This window comes from Clavelina lepadiformis, chromosome 4, assembly GCF_947623445.1.
Source record: "Clavelina lepadiformis chromosome 4, kaClaLepa1.1, whole genome shotgun sequence".
NCBI lineage: Eukaryota > Metazoa > Chordata > Ascidiacea > Aplousobranchia > Clavelinidae > Clavelina > Clavelina lepadiformis.
This window is the reverse complement of record NC_135243.1, coordinates 7,789,084-7,816,331: the sequence shown is the minus strand read 5'-3', so window position 1 is coordinate 7,816,331 and position 27,248 is coordinate 7,789,084. Positions and strand designations below refer to the sequence as shown.

The following is a 27,248-nucleotide window of genomic DNA, read 5'->3' as shown; positions in this document are numbered from 1 at the left end:
CTTCGACTTGTGAACCTTGCAAAATGCGTCATGCCAAACGAATTTATGCGGGTGCCGTTTTGAATTATTACCATTACAAGGCGGCTAGCGATACTGCTAACTTGGCATTATTAAAGACCTAAGTCAATTTTATTATGATTTTTATTCAATTTATACTAGCTCACTATAAACGTTTTATGTCATGGAATCTTTGATGTGTTGCCTGCAAATAACTTGGACAGATTTAGAGCAAGAATGCTAGAAAAACAGAAATTTTGATGAAGATTCAGAAGATCAGAAAATGAAAGGAAGTTTGCAGATACGTATCAATGAATATGAGCTGATAGAATACTTTTGAGGGTTCCACGACAATTAACCGTGGGAAATTGACCGCGAACAAACTCACCGGGGACAACTAACCGGGGACAACTAACCGGGGGACAACTGATCGTGACATAAATTTACCTAGAACCAACTGACCTTAAATAGTATTATCACTTAAATCATATAATTTGAATAAACAACAATGCTAATTTGCGTAAAAAATAAAAATAAAATGCGTAGCGGTTGATTTGTGTCGCCGGTCAGTTGACCACGCCCAATTGTCGCCGGTGAATTTGTTCACGGTCAATTGACGTGATCCCACTTTTGAGCTACAAATGAGGAAAAATAATATAATTACTGTATGCCATATGAGTTATATGACGTCATAATGTAGCGTTGTTTAATTGGGTGCGGCTAACCGTCTCTCAAACTTAAGGCTTTGCGGCCCTTCACCCCTGAACACTTGGGTTTTGCGGCCCGCCGTTCAAAAAGTATTAGATCAGGGGTGGGCAAACTTGTTCAATGAAAGAGTCACTTGCGGAAAAGTACAAACAGTAGCGAGCCGCAAAATCAGTAGTGTCAATACAAATACGGTAAACAATGCATAGATAATTAATGAACAATAACACTGGGCAACATCAAAATTGTTCCTCAAATGAAAATATGTTACCTAGACTAACTTTGGGATGCTGATTCCAAATCTGAAATCAGAATTGGTCTATCACGTCAGGATTTAAAAATATGAAAATTCACGAAATTCGGATTTTGCATTGATTCGCACTATATTATAAGGTAGTACAGTATAAGGTATTGTGCAATTTTCTTTCCCAGCGGATCGTTGGTCTTCAATGCATATTGTGTACGGTTAATATTGACATTATTTTGTAAATGTAATGTTCTACATGATAATTAATGCATTCTTGAGTGTTCTTGGTGATGACTATACGCACTTGGCCATGGCCATAGGGAGGGGTTATGTGGAGGGAGGGGTTATATGTGGAGACCTTAAAGTTGTGTCACTTTTACTCGGATTGCAGTTGGGTTACACCAAGCATATGTGTTTTCTCTGTTTGTGAGACAGTCGAGACGATGCAAACCACTATAACACAACCGAATGGCCAATGAGAACTAACTACATTGTTGGAAGATTTAATGTTAAGAGTCAACCCCTAATTCATCCCAGCAAAGTGTTTTTGCCACCACTTCATATTAAACTCGGCCTGATCAAACAATTTGTGAAGGCAATGGATGTCAATGGAGATGGATTCCTACATATAAAAGAAAAGTTTGGTGCTATACTAAGTGATGCTAAACTGAGAGCTGGAATATTTGTTGGCCCCCAGATACGTGATTTGATCCGTGACCCAGTATTTCCATACAAGTTTAATTCAATTGAATTGGAAGCCTGGAATGCATTTGTACAGATTGTACAAAGTTTTCTTGGGAACTATAGGGCAGAAAATTACTTGGATCTAGTTGACAATTTGCTGGAATCATATCGCGAAATGGGCTGCAGAATGTCACTTACACTGCATTTTCTTCGTTTACACTTGGACTTTTTCCCACCAAACCTGGGTGATGTGAGCGACGAGCATGGTGAAAGATTTCACCAAGACATGTCTTTGATGGAATCGCAGTATAAAGGTCGATTTAACCCTAACATGATGGGAGACTATTGCTGGTTTCGCCAGCGTGAAACTGACACTGAACATGCTCGAAATAGCAAGTGTATAAAGCACTTTTGAGGGGATACAATGCTATTTTGGTTTGGTTTAATCATCCTGGGTTGTGTTAAACTGTGCAATATGATAATGCTGTTATTTTCACTAGGAATTACTGCGTTGATTACATCTAATGTTTTGCTCTGCACAGCCAAAATTAGCTGAAATGACAATTAAGGGTTGTCGTGTGCATATATCATATCTCAAAAACGTGATGTGTTAGAAAAAATCTAAGGCCAGATTTGGATTCAGCATGGCCACATTAGTCTAGATAAACTTGAAACGAGCAAGGAATAAAAAAAAAGTTGAAAAATGTTGCCCAGTGTAATGGATATTACTATTCAGCTAGTAGAGCCACAAAAAAACATGTAGGCGAGCCGCAGTTTGCCCACCTTTGTATTAGATTATCCTGCTCTACTTTATGCGTGCGCACTGTGCATGCAAATAATACGTCCAAATAGATGCGGGTATGTGTGACAGGTCGCATGGTCGTATGGTCGCACATTCTATATGCACACGCATATAACGGACGGACCGTACATATTTGGTTATAATAACCAACCCGCGGCATGTTAGTTCAACTAGGTTCAACTTGGCATTTGACATTAAATCTGGAAAATTGCTTAAATTGCTGAATAACTTGTTAAATGGATAGGTTAGCATGGCCACCGAGCCCAGAAAATAGGTGGAGTCAATATAAGTAAATAATTTCTTTAAGTTTAATTATTAAGCAATTGATAAAAAAACAAAATAAACATAAAAATTTTAAAAATAACAAAATAGCGGAAAACTGTAGTCTAAAGGGAAACGTATATAGCCTACTGTACAAAGCATGTTTGCAAACATTAAAGATATTATTAAATGCAACCCAAATAACAAGTAACAGAAACTAAGTAGCCTACCTTACTATCATTGAGAAATCTGAGACCATGCCTCTACATTTCAATGAATGTGGTTATTATTTTAAACACAATATTATTCTAGTAGTTGGCCAACCAACTTCAATATGGACAGAAATATTAACGCGGATGTTCTACAAATGATATATCTTCCCAGCCAGGTCTTTTCATAAATACTTTTCGAGCAACGTTAAAGTAAAAACCGGGAATGTAGGCGATTTTCTGTAGTTATGGTCACGTGACCAAATAAGTTTTTCTTTTTCTCCACATTCTATGACGAGTATAATTACTTCCACGAAGTTTGAAGAAATTTCTTGACGCCACAAAAAGTTATGCAAGAAAACGTGAAATTTTTGACGAAGCAAAACACCCCTCGTAAATTGCTCAATATCTATTTTTCACGTGACTGGATGCGATCGTCATTAAGGTGTTGTTTTGAAAGACCAAGTAGTTTTAAAGCAGTTAAGTCTGAAAGCAAGGCGCCAAAAGATAAAAGAGATTTTAAACATCAAAAAGTGCCAAAGTTTGGAAGTTTTCGGGGATTTCCCAAAAAAGTAGTCACGTTATCACGTTCATATACGCACTTGATCAAGATTTTATTAAACCCAACCACATACCAAATTTAAAGAACGTCTGATGTTATTTACACCAGTTACTGCACCAAACACGCAAAATGAGAAGACGATAAAGAAAGAAGAATAATTAATGCGTAAATATCGACATTTTCATACACTTTCCGTCGAACATGTTACAATAAACGTCAAATTCGCAACATAATTTTGGAGATAACTTACAAACATTGATTTTTAAAAATTATTTGATCAGTTTATTCATTTATTTGTTCCATATCAAATAAAGCGTGTTATGCGCTTCTACACAGTTAAAGTTTAACTTATTTCTGAGGTCCGTCGCCAAGGACGATAGTTAATGATTAAAACGTAAAATATTCGGTACGACAGCATAAAAATAGGATACGAACGATTTGCATCGTTGCTAAAGTTGTTTTCCCAATACAGTATATGACTTGGAAATTACGGTCAGCCAAGTTATAAGAAACGTCGAATGATACCAAAACAGCATATTTCCCGTAAAATAGTGACAGCTCTAGATAATACGTCATGAATTTCGAAATCAAATACTCTTATGTAGAATGCATCAAAAATAAGACAGAATATATTGTTCCCACTGTGACAAATAACAATTTGTTTCAAATCGTTTTAATGTATTGGTTTTGGGTAATCACCTACGTCAAAACTGTAATCCAGGAAAAGTTCTTCGCTGGAAACAACAATATCTTGTTGTCTATTTTAACAATTTCATGCTCACTATTAAGTAGAATCACTTTTGTTTTCACCACGCTAAACGTTATGGTTTTAGGCCAGAGTCATGTCGGTGGTAAAGAACAAACTTATTTAGCTGCTTCGATTAAAGCAGTTAAATTATTAACTAGACATTAACATTAACCAGAGCATAACAGTACTTTTGAGGCTAGTGCATAATTACAAACGTCATTTGTACATACTAGAGCAGCATTTTGGTTTTAATTCCATACCATTTCAACATTTTAAAAGAAGTGTTTGACGCCTCATACTACACACCATTTCACAAGCAACATAGTAAGGAATGCAACATAATGTGTACCCTAATCCAGGGTGGTCCAACTTAATTCTGACAAGGGCCACAGAGGAAAATATATTTGCTTTCATGGGTGAAATTTTATTGGATTTTGGATGGTTAAGACCTAAACAAAATTAAATGTGTTAAGTAAACCTAGTTAAAAGAAAAAAAAACTATAAAACATAAGCATTTTATCACAACATTATATAAATGAAAGATTACGTTACGTTTAATGTAACACTTGGGAGTCAAGTACCTCAGTAAAGTTAGCATTAATGTCTTTTTCTGCAGGCTCAATTACCTGCAAAAGAAGAAATGCTTCTAGACAATGCATTATAATGACCTTACACAGCTCTTGTTTTGTGGTCCTGTTAAATACAAACTTAACAATTTTAAGAAATATCACAAAACAAAAATCAAAAATAAATTTATTCATCGAGGAAATGCGTTCCGATAGCTTGGCAATCTGGATTTAAGCATTAGTGTTTCTTAGTTTTTTTTTATTACAATGATAATTAATAGCTGATAACCAGAACAATATGGTGTATTAGTTGACAAATTCATCACCAATTTTATTTCCAGTCGATGATTTTCTGATTTTACAGATAAACCTATGTTCCAACGTCAAAAGGTTTCATTGTAAATTTTACATTAAGACTTGCAGCAATGTTTGCTGGCTTTACAAAAGCCAAGTGAGCCCCACAAAGTTAAACAGAAATTGGCAAAATAAAGCCATAAAAGTTGTTACCTCTTTAAATTTAATTTTGTTTGCGCACGAAGAGAAACTAGTTTTATTTGTGTAAAGTCTAAGACAGTTTGAGTCTGGATAGCAATATGTTTGTTGAATTTTGAAAAATACGCTTTGAAATACTCTAGCCAAGTCTTCAATATAATACTTCTCAGCGCTTGACATTGTGCGTTAGCCAGGAGGCGGTTATATAAGCTTGAATTCAAAAGGTTACTAATTGGAGTCAGACATCACATCCGGGTAATTAACTTCTCAATAACCTTGCTGCAAATTTGGAGTCAATTAGCTGAAAACTTTTATTCATTAAACGCAGAGGTTCCCAAACAGGAGTATTTGCAACTAACCTTTTAAGGGGTGTGAAATCTGCATTTCATAAAAGCAACAGGTGCGACAACTCGTCAAATTTTTTTAAGGATGCAAGAAATAAAAATGGTTGGAAATCTCTGCATGAACGCATTCCTTTGCAATCGATTTTGTGCACACTTGCGACAGATTTGACTGTTGAATTAGTATAATTGTTTACAGCCCTAGCTATGTGATGAATCCCATTCAGCTTTAATGGTTAAGGTTATTGTTTGCTAAGTGCTTGTGCTTGCTAGACACGCATTGAACGACGACATTATGTTCTGACTCTGCTACTTAGTCAGAACATACTTTAACAATGTGCTATTGATTAAGAAAGAATGTGCTGAAAGGTATGGGGATGGCGCAAAGGCAAAAGACTGTGCTCAGGGATGTGTAGTACCAACTTGTTTGATGAAGGTGCAACTACTATGTAGGCTTAACAACATGGTTTGATAATTAATTAATAGTTGCATTTACAGCTCAATGGACTTCTCAGCATCAGTTTTGTTATAAAAGCATGGATTTATTCAAACAGTGTGAAAGTTAGATAAATAAAGAAAACACTAGAAACCAATATAACATATATCAAGTTGATTAAAAACGTATTCTTCAATTGGATTTGATTGCAACTGCTTAGTTTAAGTCATACAAAGGCTTTAATGTTAATTTATGTGTAACCTTAGTAATTTTAACACAAGATATTCAGTGGACTGATAAACAGTTCTCTTTCTTTTGTTTGGCTTTACATAAAATCTAATGTTTACTTCAACTGCCAAGTGTTTCTATTTAGATATTGTTTTAAATTTTAGAGTAAGTGCGTAGTTATATCATAACAACGGCAACCCAAACATAAACTAGGAAAGGTTTCCTAGGAAATAAACTAGGAAAGGTTCTTTCCTTTTATCTGCAGTAAGTATGTATATTGTAAACCAGTGGTTTAAACAAGTTTTATTTTATTAACGTTTTTTACAAGAAAATTTTTATTACAGTGTATATTTTGACTTTTAGTTAAGCTGTGTGGATCTTAACTCACAAATTAAGTTATTATTATTTTATTACACTTTTTAGTTAGTTGTTTCATTTACAGGTATGAGCAACAAACAGAAGTTGCTGCAGCTGATTTCATTATTACAAGAAGCTCTCTCTGAGCAAGATGTGAAGTCTCTAGCTAAAGAGTTGCAACAAAAAAGATGTTTTAAAAGTGATAATTTAACTTTGATGCATATTGTTTTGTGCTTATATGTTTTACGAACTTATTTCATAAGTGTGCACGGTATGTACAATTGTGCATGGTATGGACTTAATTTAGTAATTTTTTTACAGATATATTTAAAAATATAAACAAATCTCAGCAAAGTGCTATTAAAATATTGGTGAATGCACTGCAAAAGACAGATGTGAAACATTGGACAAAGTATTTTCTAGAGGCTATTAAAAACCTGGGTAAGTTGTGATCCACTTTGTGTTATAAAGCCAAGTGTTTTGATAATTTTTTCTTGATGTAAGAGCTAGACATTATCAAAGATACACTTTAGAGGAAACTATTTCAAGTAATGTGGGAGAAACCTTAGAATTAACTAGCTTTGCTAGTTAATTTTAGTATTAACAATGTGTCAGGCAACATATTTTTCTGTTTGTAGGTATGTAGCGGCCGTTGGGTGTTTTGTTTGTTTGTCGCTGGCTGGCGCCCTCGCGGTGCTCCCAGCACATGTTTATTTAAGGACTGTTTGTTCGTTTTACTGCCTCTTTCGTTTTTGCACTGCCTGCGCGCAGGACATCAGTTCGATTAAAGACTTGAAGTAAGAAGGTCGTACTTGTTTTTCCTTTTAATATATGAGCGAAGGTAACAGACAACTGAGTAGCAACCTTCTGAAACAGGAGTCAGCAACAGATCAACAACGCAGCATCGTGACAGCAACGCAACAACCTACAAGCGCAACCTTCGCCATAGGTAAACCAGTCCTCCGAGATGTCATTGAAGAGTTCTTTTGTTCAGAAAAGCAGTCACTCAGCTGGATTATTAGTCATTTTGAGCATTTGAAGGCGTCCAGAAATGTTTTTTGTGGCATCGAATTTATTATTGAAAAGTGAGTTTGCAGACATTGTATTTCACTGCATTCACAGCATCTCTGTATTACAGTTTGAAATGTGCTATTCACCACTTATGAATACAGTTAAGGTCTATTTTAAGCTTACCACTTAAACCAGACTTATGGTGACTATTTTTCTGAAAACATGTTTTTTTTTCAGAATATTATATATGCAAGAAATTTTTGAAGAGTTATGTTACTAAAATGGGCATCTGTATTGTCTGCCAAAATATTTTGTATTTAGAAAGCTATCTGAACTATAAGCTAATGAGTTTAAGTTTATTTTGCATTTGAATAGCTGTAAATTTACCACATTTTGTTAGTTTTCCAGGTACAAAAAACAGTAGTTTCAAAAAAAGATTGGCTTTGGTCCATTATGTAGCAATTTCTGATGAAGATAGTAAAACTGTTGAATTTATAGTTACACAGCTACAAAAAAACTTGCATTCATCTTCAGTAGAAAAGGTATTGAATAATTATGTCATGTGTTGAATGATTCTATGAATAAAATTACACATTGATTTTGTTATATTTTCAGGTTGACACTTTACAATCCAAATCAAAGAAACAACAACCTTTAGGAGGTTTAAAGGACATGTTTATTTCAACGCTAACCACTGATCAATGCATAAACATAGCAAAAACTCTTGAATCTCACAAACACCTTACAAATCGTAAGGATATGTAGGCCTATAATATACTACTTTTAGGATAATGTCACTTGCAAATAATAATACGAGATAATACTTTTTTCGGGAAATCTAGTTGTTGTATTCTTGATTTTCTAGGACATCATAATGAATAAATCAATTATTTATGGTATTTTTAGGTGAACTAAAACAAATCGAAAAATATTCAAAGAAAAAACACCAGATTCTAGAGATATACACAAAGTTTTTGGAAGTAACTTCGAAGAATGCTTCTGCAGAGTGTCTTGGCTGTTTTGTGACTGCTATACATTCTGGTAGTCTGTGTATTACTTATGTATTTACTTGTTTGTATCATATGTTTGCTTATACATAATTATTTATGTTTTTTAAAGCATTAAAAATTAAAAGATTGTTTTTTATTATGTCACTCCTGGTATCTTATATGTGTTATTTTAGTTTCAGATGGAAACGAGTTATTAGCAAGAGCAGTAGAAACTTTTCTCAAAGGGAGCTGTCCTGCACTCGCTTGGCTCGTACTTTACTGGAAAAAGCTCCACCAGCATTATGCAACTATAAAGACCTTTGCCTGTAAAAGCATAACTTTAACAGAAGAATTGTAAGTAGTATATCTTTCACTTCTAAAACATTAAAAATCAAAAGTTTAATTTATGATATATGGTAAAAACTTCATCTGTGTAATGCTGATGGTGTCAAAAACAGTTGCAATCAGCATGTGGCTGGTCTGTTTTAGCAATAAAATTTCTATTAACCTGCTGCAAGTTATTACCTTAATCAAGGAGGTTATGCATTTGTGACGGTTTTTTGTTTTTATTTTAATGACATTATTCAAAAAGTAATGTCTGAAGTTCTCTAAATGTTTAGGATAGTTTCTGTATGAAACAGGCAAGAACTGTTTAAAGTTTGGAGTTGATAAACCCACCAGGGCCGACCAAAGGCCGGGCCGAGGGGCAAAAAGCTGTTCTAGACCTCAACTGCATATTCTTCTCTGAAAGAGAAATAAGGGAAAAATCTACACTACTAAAGAAAATGGGGAAAAAGAACAGGCAGATGAATTAGAGAAAAACAAGTGATGTAGTAAGGTTTATTGTCAGGAAGATAATTGTGCATTTTGCCATTATTTAGAGCAGTTTGGTAAACTGTGACCAAAAAACATTTCAACCTAGCAGGATTTCTAATTTTCTTTTTGCCTACTTGGTTTTGTGCTAACTACTGCATTTAATCATAAAACAGAGCTTATATTAATGTCTTTGTTGTCTACCAAATGCATCTCAGTAAACATGCATTAGCCCAAGATACTGTACCGACCAATAGTTTTCAACTGGGGTCCCTGGAGCATTTTAGGGGTCCAAAGAAACAGTTTTTCTAAGCAACTGCATAGAGCAGTTGCCAACTGATATTTACGCTGAAAAATCTAATTTTCACATTCTTACACACCATTGCAAGTGCCAAGTAAGTATACAACGTGATTTTCCTCTATGGCGCCACAATCTCAATTGCATGTATCAGACTGACAGTTAAATTTGCAACATGGGCCTATTTCTGGCAATAAACACACACTTAACTATTAAATTTTTTTTAAAATTAATTCAAATTCAATTCAATTTAAATAATAAGTGTTTTTTTACTTGATCAGATATTGTGTTAATTGCTGTTTTCTTTGCTTTGTGAAAATCTGACAAACAATTTTTAAATCTGAAAAGTAATTTTCCTTATTGATGAAATCAAACAGGGTCTGACAAAAAAGTTGAGAACCACTGGTATAGACGGTGGAGTATTCACTTGTTAATTTAGTTGTAAATCTCCCTTGTTTATAAATCCCTTGTAAATCTCCCTTGTCTGGATGTGTTTAAACCACATCCAGTAATTCTTAGCAGCCATCTAATACAGCATATTACTTCGATGTTAGTCTCAGCCACTTGTCCTCAGGGATGCAGTATTGTGTTTAGGGAACCATTCTGGGTAAATTTGGGTTTGCATTAGTTTCTTATAGTTGAGAATTTGGTGGACATTGAGGGGGAAGGGGGAGTGTTTTAATTAATGGGGCATTTCTCTGCTTAGTTTATATGGTAAAGTGTATGCCAAATGTCTTGAAAAACGATGCCGTGAAGTAGTTGAGTCACCACTTTAGGACACACAGTGTGGTTTTTGTCTGATCGAAACACAATGGATCAAATTTAACTCTTTAGCAAGTTTTTGAAAAGTCTTGGTGATCGGCAAAAGATGTTTACACCACCTCTCGAAAAAGCATATGATTGAGTTCCTCAAGATAAGCTCTCAATAGAGAGTACAGCAAGAGTACGATATTGATTGTAACTTTTCAGTAGCCATTAATTCAATGTACATTGTACAATTTCTTTAAAGTTTGTGTTCGTTTGAACGGTGATAGACTGCACAAAAAAACAAAACAGGCAATATGAGCTACCCTTGATATAATAATTCAGAAGAACAAGGGGAGCGATTCCATCAAGACATAAAAGATTTTGAAAGGAGATACCAAGGGCAATATAATGAAAGCATGATGGGAGATTATGTCTGGGCCTTGATGCGGGAAAGTGATGTAGAGTACAAAAGAAAATCCCGCAAAACATCCCATTTTTAACTGATTTTATACTTGAACTGTTTTAGCCTGAAATATTTATTTAGTTTTGCATTTAACATTTAATGATGGTATTGATTCGGATACAGTTAATACATTTATGTGCAAATTTCCATGTACCAAATGCATGTGCTTTGATTTTAATAACAAAAATTCTAATTCGCTGCCTGTTATTATGCAAACTCAGAATTAACCCTTTGCCAGACAGAAAAATAGCCAAAAGTTGGCTGTAATTTGCTTTGCGAAAAAGCAATCGATAGCCTACGACTAACGCGTCAGAATATTTAGTAAATACATTGATAGAATATAACTTCTTAGTCGATGCCAAGCGATTAAAAATGGACTTACAGCGATCAAAGACAGTTTGGTAAATATCCATTTCCTATAGGGTAAATCGGTATAACCATGCACAATATTGCACATACCAGCAAATTCAAAAAATTACTCTCCTAACCACAAAATCAATGTTTGGAATGAACTATACTGATTTTTGGAAGTTTCTAGGTGAGAGAGATCAGGAAATATCAATTAGAACCCGGGAACAAAAATCGTGTTACACGGTGTTATAAATTGCGTAAAGCATTTATGAAATGTTTATGTTTAAACCACATTCAGTAATTATTAGCAACCATCTAATACAGCATATTTCTTCGATGTTAGTCTCAGCCACTTGTCCTCAGGGATGCAGTATTGTGTTTAGGAAAGCATTCTGGGTAAATTTGGTTTTTTTATAGTTCAGAATTTGGAGGATATTGAGGGGGAAGGGGGAGTGTTTTAATTAATGGGGCATTTCTCTGCTTAGTTTTTATGGTAAAGTGTATGCCAAATGTCTTGAAAAACGATGCCGTGAAGTAGTTGAGTCACCACTTTAGGACACACAGTGTGGTTTTTGTCTGATCGAAACACAATGGATCAAATTTAACTCTTTAAAAAGTTTTTGTAATAAGTTATTTATTATTTGGTTGGAAGCAGATCAACAAGGGTCAAAAATGCTTACACCTGATCCTGATTGTTTGTTTTTATACGTTGCAGCTCGAAAAGCGGAGACATGTGGCTGTGTCATATCATGTACAGAGTGACGAAGGCAAATCAAAAAAGTGTTTCTGCATTTATGCAAGAAGTGCACAGACTTCTTGACGAAACTTTAAGTCGGTATGATCGTGATTCATCTGAAGATGTTGACAGTGACATGGATTCAGAAGAGAGTTTAGTTAGTGGTGAAAATGTTGTTAAAACACAATCTAAATTTAGAGAGCATAGCTCTTCAGATTCAGACGATCATAATGCCACACTTGATGATGATGGCGATGTAAGTGTGCTGCAAAAATAATGTTTTTTAATGTAATTTTTGCCAAATTAGTGTTAGTTTTGTTAATAATAGCAGTTTTAATTTCAATGTAAGTTTATTTGCATGAGATGTAATCAGTTAAAACTTTTTTGTTTTTATTTATTCAACAATTAAATTGTAGCTGCAATTGCTTTTGTTCATATTGTTAAACTCATTTATGTTAGTACTCAACTCATTCAATGTAGTTGTAAGGTACAATTGTACATATATCTGTTTTGTTCAAAAATGAGTCATGAAAGAGAAAACATCGTTGTATTTTAAATGTAATTAATATTTTATTATCTAAAACGAGACTAGAACAATTTATTTGTGCTACAAAAGTCAATTTAAGAAGAATTTGTTCAAATTTTTCACTAATAATCACTACGTAACAAAATTTAAAAAATTTTTTGTTTGGCTACATTTATTAAGTGTGTCTGTATGATTTTCAAGCGCTGATTCCAAAAATGCTATCAGTTTTTTTCTATCATCAATCGTTTTCAAGATACAATGATTTCCGTTTTCTATGATTTTCCATTAACTGTAGGTATTTTATGCGGTTATGATCTGTGTCTGTCAGCACTATCATGTTGTAAATGGGCGTCCTATTTACTTGAGAAAGTGAATGGGAGTGGGAGTGGGAAATGCAGACGAATATGCTTTTATTATGAGTTTATTAACTAGAGTGCTAGACAAACGAACAACTGACATAACAACTGACACAACTATAAAGTTTCTGTTCTTCTAAAGTTTCTAAAAGTTTTTGTAGTGTAACATAGAGTAACATACACTACAAGCTAAACTAAAAATATACCCAAGTAATCACACCGTTGGTCATTATAACGGGAAAATTTATGTATAACTGAAAAAAGACAGCATCAACAACTCTTCGGCTAGTCATGTTGATAGTCAATGTATTGCTGAAACAAGTATATTGATGCGTCAACTTCATCAGCAGTTGTTGAAACTACAGCACTTAACTCTACCAGCCATGCTTGTTTGTTTACCTCCGATATATAGGAACCTCTTCTTCTGGTGATACTGTTAGAACCAAACTTTTGCCGTATAATGACCAGACATGCTAAACTCTCGTGCCGGAAAAGAAAAGCAAACAAAACAGAAGCTTTAACTTCATCACCATTCTAGAAGCAGTTAATGTCATCTGCAAGCAAGACAAAAAGAAAAAAAAACCGTTAAAACAAAGCAACCAACAAAGTAGAGCAAAACGAAACTGTACAACCAGAAAGCTTTCAAATGTACGTTTTGCTCTGATCTGTACCAGGAACCACCTACTGAGGACTGGATTGAATGCAGTGCATGCAAACAATGGTATCATGAAATATGTTTAGGCTACAATGGCAAAGGAGAATTTGTATGTGATTTTTTATAAAATGTTTTAGCAACAGTTTTTTCATTAAAGTTTTTTATCCATTGACAAGCTTATTTTGATGTGAAACTGACTTGGTTTTATTGCGTATTTTTCTGTTTTACTGATTTCATTTATCAGTTTAAGGCTACAAATTCTGTTTTTATCCCGCAGTTATGATGTGGTCTGTTTCATAGTCCGGGTTTTGTGCCTGATTCTTTTCAATATAAAAGTCACAAAATTTGGTTCGACGTCGTCTTTAATCGATAACTAAGAACATCGTTACTACTCCGATTAACAAAAACATTTTAAAGATTTATGTTGCATAACTATAGAGAAAAGTACTGCAACATTTCAAAACAAAAACAGTAAAAATAAAACAGGCAGGCGCGGTATGAAGGGACACTATCCCAGACTGTTCCAACAGCGGGGCAAAGAGGGACACAAAAATCTCATAAAATTTATATCAAATAAGCTGATTGTGACCTTATGTTTGCTAACGTCCCTCGTTTCCCCGCTTTCCCCTATATCAATAAATAAGCATCACAGACACAAGAGATAAATGTTGTGTTATATACAACAAATATTGTTTTTTATTGTTTTGCTCGTTTCATGAGGTAGAAACTAAAACATAAATTATTTTTGGGAAAAGTGAAAAGCCTAATTAATATATCGAGGTAAAATTCTAGTAAAAAGGAGAAAAGATTAAAGCGCAACCGTGTCTGTCGGTGAAACTAATTAAATGCTCCATTTGTAATTATTATTTACACAAATTGAACTCAGTTGAATTAACGCATATAAGTACAGGTTATTCCAGGTCAAAATGAGACCGCTTGTTATAACGTCCCTCCTTGCTATTTACTCAGAGATCTACAGCTAAATAAACAAACGCGACAGCTGAAAGCTGGCAGTACAAGTTAAGCAAATATGAACTTTTAAACAATGTAGACAATCACATATTTCGAAACCTTTTGTGACAGTCCCTTCAAAGCACTCAGTTTAAGTGCGTCATCTGTTTGTAAGGACAAATAATAAAGGACACGTTCACCTCTAAACTTGTTTTCCTATTACTCATTGCTAAATAGAGCTGCGTCAATACGAACCGAAATCCGAATGGATTCAACGAATATCGTCTGTGCGGAAGATTCGGGCGAACACAAATACTAACAATGGCGAACCCCAAAAAAATATTACTTAAGCATCTATTGACTTTGGTAAGAAATGATGATCTAGTTTCATGTTTAAGATAAACTAGGGTCAACATTCCTTACAAAAAAGTCTTTCACTTAACAATGAAAACAGCCTCACTTTGTTGTTATAATTAGAGGCGAGAAATTATATTCGTTAACTACTCTATTAATGTTAGAATAATAAAACTTAAATATCACAAAGGAATGTGAAAGCGAAAGTATTTGGCTGCCCTTGTTGGTTATACTTGGCTATATTTATGTAACAGTAACTCAAATTGCCAATTAATATAATCTATTTCAGCAAACTACGTTTCGATAAGTTGTTCTGACATAACAAATTGTTCATTTAATTATTAGCAGGACAGATTTGTTATTAAAAGCTTGAGTGTTTATTTGCATGTTTCACCACTATCAGGCGCCCACTTTAATGCCAGACAAAACTAGTTTACTTATGAAAGTAAAACTTTCTAGGCCGAGTGTATGGCGATAGCAATTCTACATTCTAATCGGCCTAATTTCGTGTTAAACATGAAGCCATATACCATCTTGCAGATACCAGCTATAGTATTCACAGTACAAGGTGCTGTGAGAATATTAAGTTCAAGCTCGACTTTTACTGCACCGCAGTTAAAACACAACCACAGTAAATGTAACCCACGAAAATCTGCGTTATGAAGAAGTATTAGAAAGAGCAGATTTTTTGTCTTATGTGATATGTTGTCACTTTTGCATGAATTAATGCACTGAATTACTGCAATCTGACTTGAAATTTAACTAAGTCATAATACTAACAACTATCTAGCTAACTAACTAACTAACTATTAAAATAATACTATAATAACTATAATATAACATAAAAAAAGTTTTAATTAATCTTTACTACACTTTAATTACCAATGACAGGCAACATGTTCTGAAAAATGGCCGGCAGCACACAGCACAAGGCCAAATATTTATGTTTCACGTGCTTGTTGTTAATAGACGTTCACATATTTATCCCAAAAAGTCTACTAATAGTTCAAAAGCTGCATTTTAAAAGGCGTCATTATAGTTTTTTGTGACATTTCTGCTCCAGCAAGTGTTTGCACATGAAAATTACGTTAATGGTTGCTGGTAGCTAAGTTTCAATAGTTCTAATTTTATGCACAATTTCATAAATATGTGATAATCAATAAAATACTTTAAAATTGTGCATTTAAAATGTGAGTTATGTTTTCAGATGTTTCCGTGTCGTGATTGTCAAGCATTCATGATTTAGTATAACATTGAGATATTGAGGGAAGTGGGTAAGGAGTAATTTGAAAATATTAAGCGTAAAAGCTAAAAGTATTTTTAAACTAACAAATTGTGATTCCAATTATGCACTGAGCATAATGCTATATTCTCGTAACACATTTCTAGTCAAAGCATGCCTATGTAATCAACGCGCTTCCAAGTACTTTACATGAAAAACTAAGGAATATTATCTACTGTAGTGTAATTCTTTGTGATCACAGAAACTTGGTGCAAGGTAAAATCTACTTTCGTCTTGCGCATTCGACCTCGAATAACTATCTACAAAGTACATTTTGTCGACAAAATTTTAAAAGCCTAAATTAATCAAACTTTTCTCCTGGCAACTGTATAAAAACTTATTTTAAAGCAGTTGTATTGAGTTATTATATTGAGACTATAAAAATTATTTTTGCCATTCAATTAAATTAAATATTGCCATTTAATTGAAGATAAAACTACAATTTTTGAAATAAAGCTGTCACGCTAAATTCTCCAGTTCAGAAAACTTCCCACTCTTACAGCGGGGGCCCAAAACGCTTGTAATTTAAAAGAATGAAAGTGGGTCTATATTTTTTATTCTAAAGTATGAGCGATCGAAAATATCTTGCCACCCAGACCGCAATTCGGAAAGAGTCTATTGATAATATAATGAATCAGCTATATCTATCAAAGCTCAGCAATAAACCTGGACAAAGCATACAAACATTGGAAAAGCACAAAATCAAGGAAAATTTCTTTGAATCAAATGTGTACTTTGTTTGTATATGGATATGATTTTATACTCATTTTAATAACTCACAAAGTTGGTAATTCATTTAAACTCTGCTAGCTCAGCCTTAAAATATTTATGCTTGCTAAAACAAACATTTGCTCAGCGTAAATTTTTCTCAGATGGGAACATTGGGCAGGAGTTGTATGGGAAAGGACGTAAAACGTGTAAACTACGTGTATCTACAACTTACTAAGAAAGTAATAAATAGAATCAGAAATGGCACAAAACATTCATACTAACCAGTACGAATTCACGCAACGTGGGTGAAATACCTTTAAATATATATCTGAAAACACATCTAAAAGCAAATCAATAGTGACATAAAACAATAGTGCGGTGTTAAGCTATAACACGCCTGTTATTATACAACGAATTAGTACGTGAAATTTGGTGACAAAGCTATTATAAATCTACACAAAGGTATAACATCTTTATTACAAACTTAAAAAAGTTCAAAACTAGGGTTAGTTGAACGAAAAAGCATTAATTAATACAATACAAGTGCTAACAAATACCGTATGTTGTAAACTAAATTTCATAAAACGCCTTTAGCTCCGACTTCATTTCTTCAACACTGATCTCATTGTAAAGTCCTTCTCCGTCATGGGGCATTTCAGAACTGAAAAAAAGATACTTTTAATATTTATGCAAAAAAGTCCCTAGCAGTGAGCAATACAAATCTTTCAATGGGTAACATCTATCAAAATGGCGACTTACTGGGATAGTATATCTATCGCCACCGCCGTCTCGATTTCTGCTGTCTTTGCTCGAAAATTGAGTTTAATTTCCTCTGAACAAGGTTGCCTTCCATTTCTTTCACGGAAGTTTGAAACAAAATCCTCCTTCACACTATTAAAGTTTAAATGTCTATAATGCATGACTTCTTCGAGTTGGTTTGGTGACACTTAATCACGCGACACTTAATCACGCGACGCTTAATCACCGACACATAATCACTAGGACATTTAATCACGCGACTCTTAATCACGCGACACATAATCACTAGGACATTTAATCACGCGACACCTAATCACTAGGACATTTAATCACGCGACATTTAATCACACATTTACAGTATCGGCTACCGTACACACTAGGTAACAATGTCATGCATGGGTAATGTAAGCAACTGCACGAAGACAACTAAAATCTCGCTTGACAGATAACGGTCAACTGTGTCAACTGTCAACACGATGACTGTCATCGTGTTGGTGATATTTCTGGCTAAATATCAAAGAGTTTCTAGCTGGTGGAAGTCAACTTTAAACCAATGTTTTCTGAATTTGACGGTTTAATTTAAATAATCATTAGAATTGTCGCGATACCCATCTATGCGTATATGTGGTGTACTTCGCTTTTGCAAAACTTTGTTTTAAGAAAGGTAATAGGTAAAAAGTTTTTTCTTCACGTCAGAACCGTTTTGATGGTACTTTGATCAAGAGCTTCGGTGACAATAGAATAATGTTACATATTACATAGGTTATACGTAGCAATGCAAAATGACATGTTATTTCCTGATTGGCTAATGTGTTTCTATAAAAACTAAGGTTTGGTTAAAATCTCCCCTTCTTGTCTCTACACATAATATCAGTTTTACCTTCTGGACTGTTCATTACTGAATTGGAGTTATAGTTTTGTTTAAATGTGAAAAGATGATAAAAATGTTTCTAATGTGATACAACTTACTTCGGACAATATAACAATTTGACTTTATGAAGCTGGTGTTGTTTTAAAGAAACATTATAGAGAAAGCCGGCGCAACGGAGTCAAAGACAATTGTCGGGGAGTTCTAAAAGAAAGACTAATAGCCTTTGGCTTTAGGCCAACCTTAAAAGCAATCCACATCGTCATCCCCACAGAGAGATGCACATGAGCTTGAATTACTGAATTTTCCTCACGCTTTTCCGACATCCAAGTGATTATGTGTCGCGTGATTAAATGTCGCGTGAATAAGTATCCAAGTCGCGTGATTAAATGTCCTAGTGATTATGTGTCGCGTGATTAAATGTCCTAGTGATTATGTGTCGCGTGATTAAATGTCCTAGTGATTATGTGTCGGTGATTAAGCGTCGCGTGATTAAGTGTCGCGTGATTAACTGTCGGTACACCCTTCGAGTTTGCCTGACTGTGCAGAATCAACTGCCAATTTAAGACAAACCGGAATGATCCCTCGCTTGAACAACCGGTCTTCGCTTTGAACATGTTCGTCTTCACAGTATCTTCGAGCAATGTTAATTAAAACTCCTAAAAAAGCTGCCGTGTATCTGCACGAAACTTTATCAGCAAGTGGTTGTTTCATAAATTCTTGAAGTTTTTCGGGCAAAATTGATCGAAGTTGTTGCACTTGCTCGAAGTCGTATTGTTGAAAATTCACCGAATAGTCGTCAAAGAGCTTCTTGTAGAAATATCTATGGTTAGAGTCTTCGGCAGGCATTGTTATTATTTCTATCCAGTTTGGCTTAAAAACCAATAAAGCAAATCTGTATTCACCTCGAATTGAAAATACAACACAATTTCCGTTTTGAAGAATTCTTGGATCATTGACAAGAGAAACAAACAAGTGAAGGAGTTGACAGCCATTGTAATCTCCGACTTCAAAGCCACCAAAACATTTGAAATGTTCGAAGTTGACTGCATGTTTCTGTTTGGCGTTTCCTAAACGCATGCGAATTTTGTTTAACAACTCGCCTTCTTCCAACTGTACTTCGTTAGGGACACCACAACCCCGAGGATTAATTTGCAATTCATTTGCCAGCAGTTTAAGCACCCTTTCTGCACTGAGCATTACGGTTAGTTTTTTTTATCTTTGTATAACAGATTATTTCAAGTCTACAAAATACATTGAAGAAATTTACAACAAAATTAAATTTTTTTTTTTGTAATACGTTCTAGACCAAATACAGTAAAAAACTTGTAGAAAAACTTGATATATCATTCGGATTATTTTTAAAAAAACTTTCTATCCTACAACTGCTAATAATCGTTATGCATCAGTTGTGTATATGCATAAATATTTTTTCTGTATAGTGCAATATCAGTGGATGCTCTTTACCTCGAATTTGAAGACTACCGAAAATATTACTTCGAGTTTTAAAAGTTGGAAAACCCTAAATTTTTTAACACATTTCGTATCTTTCAAAGCAATACAAAAACTTGAGTATGTCCGGACGTGGTAAAGGAGGAAAAGGTCTTGGAAAGAAATGAAGAAGTAAAGAAGAGAAGAAGTGAAGAAGTGAAGAAGAAAAGAATCTCGACAGAGAAGGTGAAAAATGGCTGGGACCCTAACCTCTGCAGAGAGATTGAAAGACAATGGAATAATGACGTGGCTGCTGACTACTGCGACCACCGAGAAGTAACAATCCAATTGGTTAATGACACCAAACGAGAAGATATCTACAGGCTGCTGAAAGAAATCAAGATGCCGATTCAATACATCGAAGGCATAATACAGAAACCCGGGAACACGGTAAATATTACTGTAGATAGAAAGAACAATGCAATAAAACTTGCAGACCTACTACGTAAGAGGCCGGATGTAAAGTCTGCCATCGCACACGGAGATGAGAGAGTAGACCTCACGATCCGATGGGTACCTATCCACTACCCACAGAAACACATCGATGCAATCCTCGCAGAATTTGAGATTCAAGGTCCAGCACATTTGGGCGTCGATAAATACGGCATCAAAGATGGAAGGAGGATCTATAAAGTGAACAAGGAAACGATGGAACGACACCAACTCCCATCGTACCTGTACCTGGGCAAAATGAGATGTGCGGTAAGCTATAACGGACAAATCCAAACCTGCTCTTATTGCACAGAACAGGGACATAAATTTAAAGAATGCCCGAAGAGATTCCAGGAAAATACGAACAACCCGGTTGGACAAGATGTCCCGATGACGACTGCTCGAAATTTGAAATCGGATGAGGAGATCACCTTCCCCCAACGAAAACCATAAAGAGGTTTCTGATCATGCAGAAAAAGAAGAGCCACGACGAGGAGGAAAGAGCAGACGGGCGGCAAGGAAGAACCGAGCAAAAACGGAGCTGTCATCAGAGGAGAGCCAGGAGCCCGACTCAGATGAGCAACCCTCGGAGCGGGAGGAGAGTGAGAGCAGAGGAAACAAGCGAAAGAACATTAGTGGAGACTCAAACGAAGATAAAGAAAAAACGAAAGTACGGCGAGAAGGGAACCGCAAATACGATTTTTCCAGTTGGGTACCCGGAACAGCGGGCCTCCTCGGATGCTCCTGTGGAGACGCCCTCCGAATCAAAAGAAACAAGGACTCACGAAATTCAATTCCAGACTTTAAACACCCGAGCTATTGTGCAGGCTGTACAGCAGTCTTTGTTCGATGCAACTGTACCAAATTTTCGATCATATTTTTAAAGGACAGACTTAAGCCGTTCCAATGCGGAACATGCAAATATACATACGAACCAAACCCCGATAATCTTAATTCCACTGTCAATTAAGAGTCCGAATTGTGAAGTACTTGAAATTGTTATTTCTTCTCCGAAATTTATACGATCTTTTTTTTATTTCATTTTATTAAGCGTGCCTTACTTGCTTAAGAACGTTTAATAAACAAAAAACAAAGAAAACCCTAAATTTTGGCTGAGCATGCCACTAAAATTTACTGGATTACTGGTACTGGTCAAAGGATTTTTAATAACATTTTGTGCTGAAGCAGTTTTTGTCACAAATATATTGCAAATTTAGTCTTCGATTGCGACTAAGATGAAATTCATTCTGACGACACAATGTAAAAAGAATATTTAGTATGAGTGGGGTACTCTATGTATTACACCAACACTGCAGTAGTGATATAGGCTAGCTGACGCGTTTTGAATGGAATACGTCTTCATAGGTACCATCTACCACCTACCATCCACCTACCATCGTAGGTTACCATCTACTTTTATTAGTACAATTAACTCAACGGTTATTTACTTTAGTTTAGGATTATTTAACGCAAAATGCTGTTGTGATACATTTAAGGCTGCTTTTATTATACCTTTACTATTGGCAACGTCTATTTCACCGACTGCCGGTTACCGAATTTGGAAAAAGCTACTTCGGTTTACGGCTATAGCCGGTTACGCAAGTGGTATTTTCTTACTTCTGCAAACGGCGCCCGGTGAAGTAGACACTTATTTTACCGGCCGCCTTCACCGAGGTAGGCGGCAAAGTTTTCATTAATTTTCAAGTAAGAGCTTTTTAAGCAAATCGAACCTTTTTTCATTGATTCCTATTGGTTTCGGTAGACCAGTATAGGCCTTAAGCTACTTTGCTTGACGTTTTGAAAATTTGTTTAAACAATCGAGGGGATCTTGAAAGTTACATAAAGCATATAGAATTGTCAATAAAAATCGGTTTTTATCGCTATAAGCAATGTTTCGAATCCGCAACTCACTTTCGCAGACGGACAATCCCAAGCTATAGGTTTTAAATTCACTTTTCAGTAGATAGAACAAAGCAAAGAAAGTTGTATTTGAGACTAAGTGCCATACTTGCTAATTACATGATAGTTTCTTGGTACGTGTTAAACTCGTCATTAAGTTGAGTAAAATATTGTATGGCCAAAAAATATCGGTATAGCTTACAGATGTAGTCAAGTAATTTTCAATTAATTGCAAAAATATAGTTTTATTTAGGATCTCCTGCCAAAATAAAGTTTTATTAAACACATTTTACAGTAATTCGTCATTTATAACTTTTCTTTATTCTAAAATACTTAACAAATTTGTTTTGTCGGCTCCATATAACAATAAACTGAAACATTTTTCCTGTAATGGAGGATGTAAGCTATCTCAAGTAAAGTGCTGCTTGACTTAATATTGCGTAATAGGCGTACATGTTTAACCGTGGACGTGTCCTTTTTAGTGTATCCTTACAAAAGAACTGACTGGCCTTAACTGAAAGCTTTATAGTGACTGTTCGCAAGGTTTTGGAAAATAGTATATGTTTGCTTATATGATTTAAGAGTTCGAATTTACTGTCAGTTTTGCTGCAGTTGCAGTTTTCAGCAGCCATGTTTTGTTTATTTAGCTAAAACTGCAAACAAAAGATTTAAGAGTTACACTAAAGCCTTCATGTGGGTTCATTGTGACGTCGAATAACTATAACTATAAAAAAACTGCGTTTATTTAACTGATTTTACTAGAACCCATATAAACCTTATTAGATCCTACAAAGGTCAGGCAAAATGCTTGAAACTTGCTGGACTTAAACCTTAGTTTGTGTAGGATCATTCTCCGAAGTTGCAATTATCTTAAGCGCTTTTCTGCTACGTCCATCTGCGTATTGAAGCTGGACGTGGCTGGAAGATTTATCACCTCTAAAACATCTGCGTTAAGATTTCGTTTCGTATCGAAGTTGACTAGCCAGCTACTAATTTCGTTTGCCGTTTCTACCCGAACCAGCTTATCGATAAATTTCTTTCTCATTTTTGCACAAGTGATAACCTTCATGTTCCAGTATGATCTCTATGCAGTTTGTTCTCCTGAAACACCGATTTCTTGGGCACTAAATAGCAACAAAGCGTAACTGTTTTCTCTGTCACCGGGGCTTTACCTTCTCGGTTGAATTTGTTCCTGTTCGTCATATTGCGTAAATAAATGGATGTAGAACACGCTCTCGAGAACTTACACTCTGTTGTTTGTTCTTTTCAAAGGGCAAATTTATTTATTTCCAATCAATTTTTTCCAGTATCGATACGACTGGAACGTCATTCACAGAATATTAGTGAGAATATTATATATTACTTGATATTAATAATATATTACTTGATAATATCAGAATATTACTTGATGGTATTTGAAGTTTCGGCCGAAATTCCAGTTGTGAAACGTGTTTTTTTAAAGATTTTTATAATATTATTATTTACATGTGTTTGTGCTACCGACAATTATAACCATTTTATGTACGTTTATGCAATTAGTTCCATCTCTTCTTCATTGCCTAAAGTTTGCAACCTAATACGTAACTGTGGAGCCGAATTGTGTTGTATGAATGGTGTCATACGGACTTCAAACTTGTAGCAGAATATTTACCTTGATTCAAACGTCCGAATAATTTCAATCATGTACAGGCCTATTCATTTCTTGAAATTTAAATTTTTGAATTCAGATTAAGTTTTCCTAAAACTAATGAAACTTTGTCACTAATGCTAAGATAACGTTTTAAACTTTATAATGGTATCCCTTGTCATTCAAAATTATTCCCGCATATAGGTATGTAGGTGATAGATATGCTCGGTTCTGAAAAGTCTACTAAGTACTTAGACAAGGCAGGTTTACAATTCAAATGGTTTGATGTATTATAAATAAGTTTTGTCAGGTAAGGCCTTAACTACCATGTTTAGATTTTGCAATTGTCCATATATTCGAATAATTTTATAACTATATTCTTATCTTTGATAACGTTATTTTCTATACTAGCTGCTTTTACTCGAACGATTTGTTTCAAGTTAAGGTAATTTAGGCATGACTATCAGCTTATATGCACTTCAAATATGACTTTGTGGTGAACCAACGCAATACAGATTAACAGGTTTGTTAGGTAGTGAAATTTCTTGTCTTCCGGTGCCAGGCTGTTTTCCCACATTCACGGTGAACCGCGACACCATCAGTAAGATACTACAAATAACATGTGACATATTTTCGTTACACTCCCCCCACCTTATATATTCGCCCACTTGGGCAATATTCACCCAACATCCCAAGATAAGTCTCTCAACGTCGTCCCACTCAGGTGAAGTACAGTGAACAGGTAACAACAAGTGCTCAATGATTGATGAATATCAACGAAACCATCAACGGTAGATGAAATCCGTAGTGAGCAAATGGTTTCATTCTGCCGAAAGTGAGATTGGCTACTAACACTTCCCAGTTCGTAACGTTGTTTTCGTGAACTTGGTGTACGTTGTCCGGCAATCCGGGGTTAGAAATCAAGAGCGCTGAATCTGGATACATCATCGCAAGGTTCAGTTCTTGTTTAGCAAGAAGTATGTCGGCTTTCTCAGTTGTAATATCTTCGTCGTTAATTTGTGTAGTTGTAGTCAATTCAGAGTCAGGCGTGGTTGTCTTTTAGAACGCTGCTTGGGGGATTATTAATAATTTGCAAAGGGCGTGAAAATCTTTTTCGTCGAAAACTCTTTCGGGAAGTTGCATGACTTGCTGCCGGTCACGTATGCCCTTCACCACGCAAAGAAACATCAGGTCACTGAGGACCTGCTCATCATCGCCAGCAGGATAAGCTCGTTTGTCCAAAGTCTTCACTTTTAAAACAAGGTCGCAAGCAAATTCATGATCTGGATGACATGTGCGAAAAAAGGATCTTCGCGTTCTAAACACAGCCCTTTGCCTATCCACCGTGAGCTCGATAAGATAAACGAGATCATCAAAGTCGCCTTTCCTGGCAACGGTGTCATCTAGCAGTACAAGTAAGGTTTCTTCCATAGAGGCTAATGAAAATGCTTTTTTCTCTTTTTGAGGAAAATAGGTAAGACGACAATCTTACCTGCCTTATTTTAGTGCTGGTTCGAAGATACCTGCAGCTAACTACACGATTGTATTTCAAAAATGGTCAAAACTAGGCACGTCTACACAGCAGTACTGGTCTCGGTAGAATGTCATCATCACTCGTTGTAGCAACAGAAAAGGCGCAGCCAAATCGACAAGCGCTTCCGCCCGGAGGCAGACAAGACTGCGGAATGACATATCAAGCGTAAAACCTTTCTTCCAACTGTACTTCGTTAAGGACATCAAAAGCCCGAAGCATTGTAATAACGTGTTGTCCTCAAGCGAAATTAAACAATCGAAGATTCTAAATGTGATTTATAGAGAATGTGTTGGTAAAATATTTAAATAATACACGTTTGAGGAAATACTGTTTGTAAATATTCTGTCTGCATTTTGTTTTGTGTCAAATGGTAGAGAAAAAATTCCATGCAAGCCCCTTGATATCTTTTAGCCCCACGCCCATCACAGTCTTAATCTGACTCTGACTTGTGGTATAACCAATAACTAGTATTTGAAGGTAAATTTGAAACTAAGGCGAAGAAAGATTAAGGCGCAACCGTGTCTGTTGGTGAAACTAATCAAATTCTCCTTTTATAAACATTTGCACAAATTGAACACAAATCAATTGAATAATCGCATAGGTACAGGTTAGTCCTAGTCAAAATGGAGCCGCTTATCGTATTGTCAATCCTTTCTATTAAATTAGAGATTTACAGCTATTAATAAAAAGCGAAAATGGAAAGCTGGTAGAGAAGATATAGTCTGCAAGTTAAGTAAATATAAACTTTTAAATAATGTAGGCAATCACATAGTTCAAAATTATATGACAACCACTTTAAATTAATCGATTTAATTGTGTCACTGTTTTGGAAGGGCATGCACTAAAACTGACTAAAGGACACACTTACCTGTAAACTTGCTTTCCTATTTCGCAATACTATGTCTGAGAGCGAATGAGTTTCAAAGAAACGATAAATTCTCAATAACAATAAAACAGTTTAATTTTGTTGTTACATAGAACCTATAACATATTTGTGTTATAACTGTATTACAATAACAAAACTTAAATGTTACATAGAACGTTGAAGTGTGACGAACTTGATTATATGACTGGTGGTTATAATTGGTTATTCAGATAAAATTAAAATAAAGTTGTCAATTAATAGTTTAATTCGTCTAAATGCATTTCGATAAACCGTTGTAACGAAACGAGTTGTTGATTTTCATCGACAGGACATATTGGCTATTTGAAGCATGTTTGTTTGCATACCACGCCTGCACACTATCATTCGAACACTTATTATGGCACCTGTCAGAATAAGAAAAATACTTTATAGGCCAAGTGTTGGCAATAGCAACACAACAATTAACACGGCTTAATTAGTTTATACTCATCTTGACAACATTTTAATTATCACGTGAATAACTGTAATTACCAACGGTCAACGTTCATTTTTTTAAGAAATGGTTGAGTACAACTCTAAACAATGCCAAGTGCTCTAATGCAAGCAGTAAAGTCATTTTCTGGTTTCACAACGTTAAATATCACAGTTTTAAGCTAGAGATGATGGTGGCATTGAACGACCAGATTATTGAATTGCTTTGCATTAAAGCACTTGCCCTTAGAAATAGCAAACAGCACGCAACAGAAGATCAAATATTTTTGTGTCCCATGGTTGTTGTTGATAAACGTTCTCATGTCTTTCCGATGAAGTCCACTTAGTCCTGAAAATGCATTTTTCAAGAACAATTTTATGGTTTTTATGCAGCTTTCCTGCTCCAGAAATTAAAAATAAGTTC

At 35.1% G+C, this 27,248-nt stretch overlaps 1 protein-coding gene across 1 annotated transcript; it reads left to right on the top strand.

The window, feature by feature from the left end:
- The first annotated feature begins 4,720 nt into the window (after positions 1-4,720).
- LOC143452806 (uncharacterized) lies at positions 4,721-13,888 on the top strand. Its single transcript, XM_076953922.1, has 9 exons — positions 4,721-6,542; positions 6,721-6,834; positions 6,957-7,076; positions 7,585-7,720; positions 8,047-8,188; positions 8,262-8,397; positions 8,553-8,687; positions 8,830-8,989; positions 12,023-13,888. The coding sequence occupies exons 2-9, from the start codon at positions 6,723-6,725 to the stop codon at positions 12,318-12,320; spliced, it is 1,239 nt and encodes a 412-aa protein (XP_076810037.1). The 5' UTR covers positions 4,721-6,542; positions 6,721-6,722; the 3' UTR covers positions 12,321-13,888.
- Positions 13,889-27,248: the final 13,360 nt, after the last annotated feature.

Excerpts from the sequence above, each read along its gene's own strand:
- LOC143452806 (XM_076953922.1), top strand. The coding sequence starts at position 6,723 with ATGAGCAACAAACAGAAGTTGCTGCAGCTGATTTCATTATTACAAGAA. Across the intron at positions 7,721-8,046 it reads ATCGAATTTATTATTGAAAA|TTTTCCAGGTACAAAAAACA; the intron begins GTGAGTTTGCAG and ends ACATTTTGTTAG. Across the intron at positions 8,189-8,261 it reads ATTCATCTTCAGTAGAAAAG|GTTGACACTTTACAATCCAA; the intron begins GTATTGAATAAT and ends TTATATTTTCAG.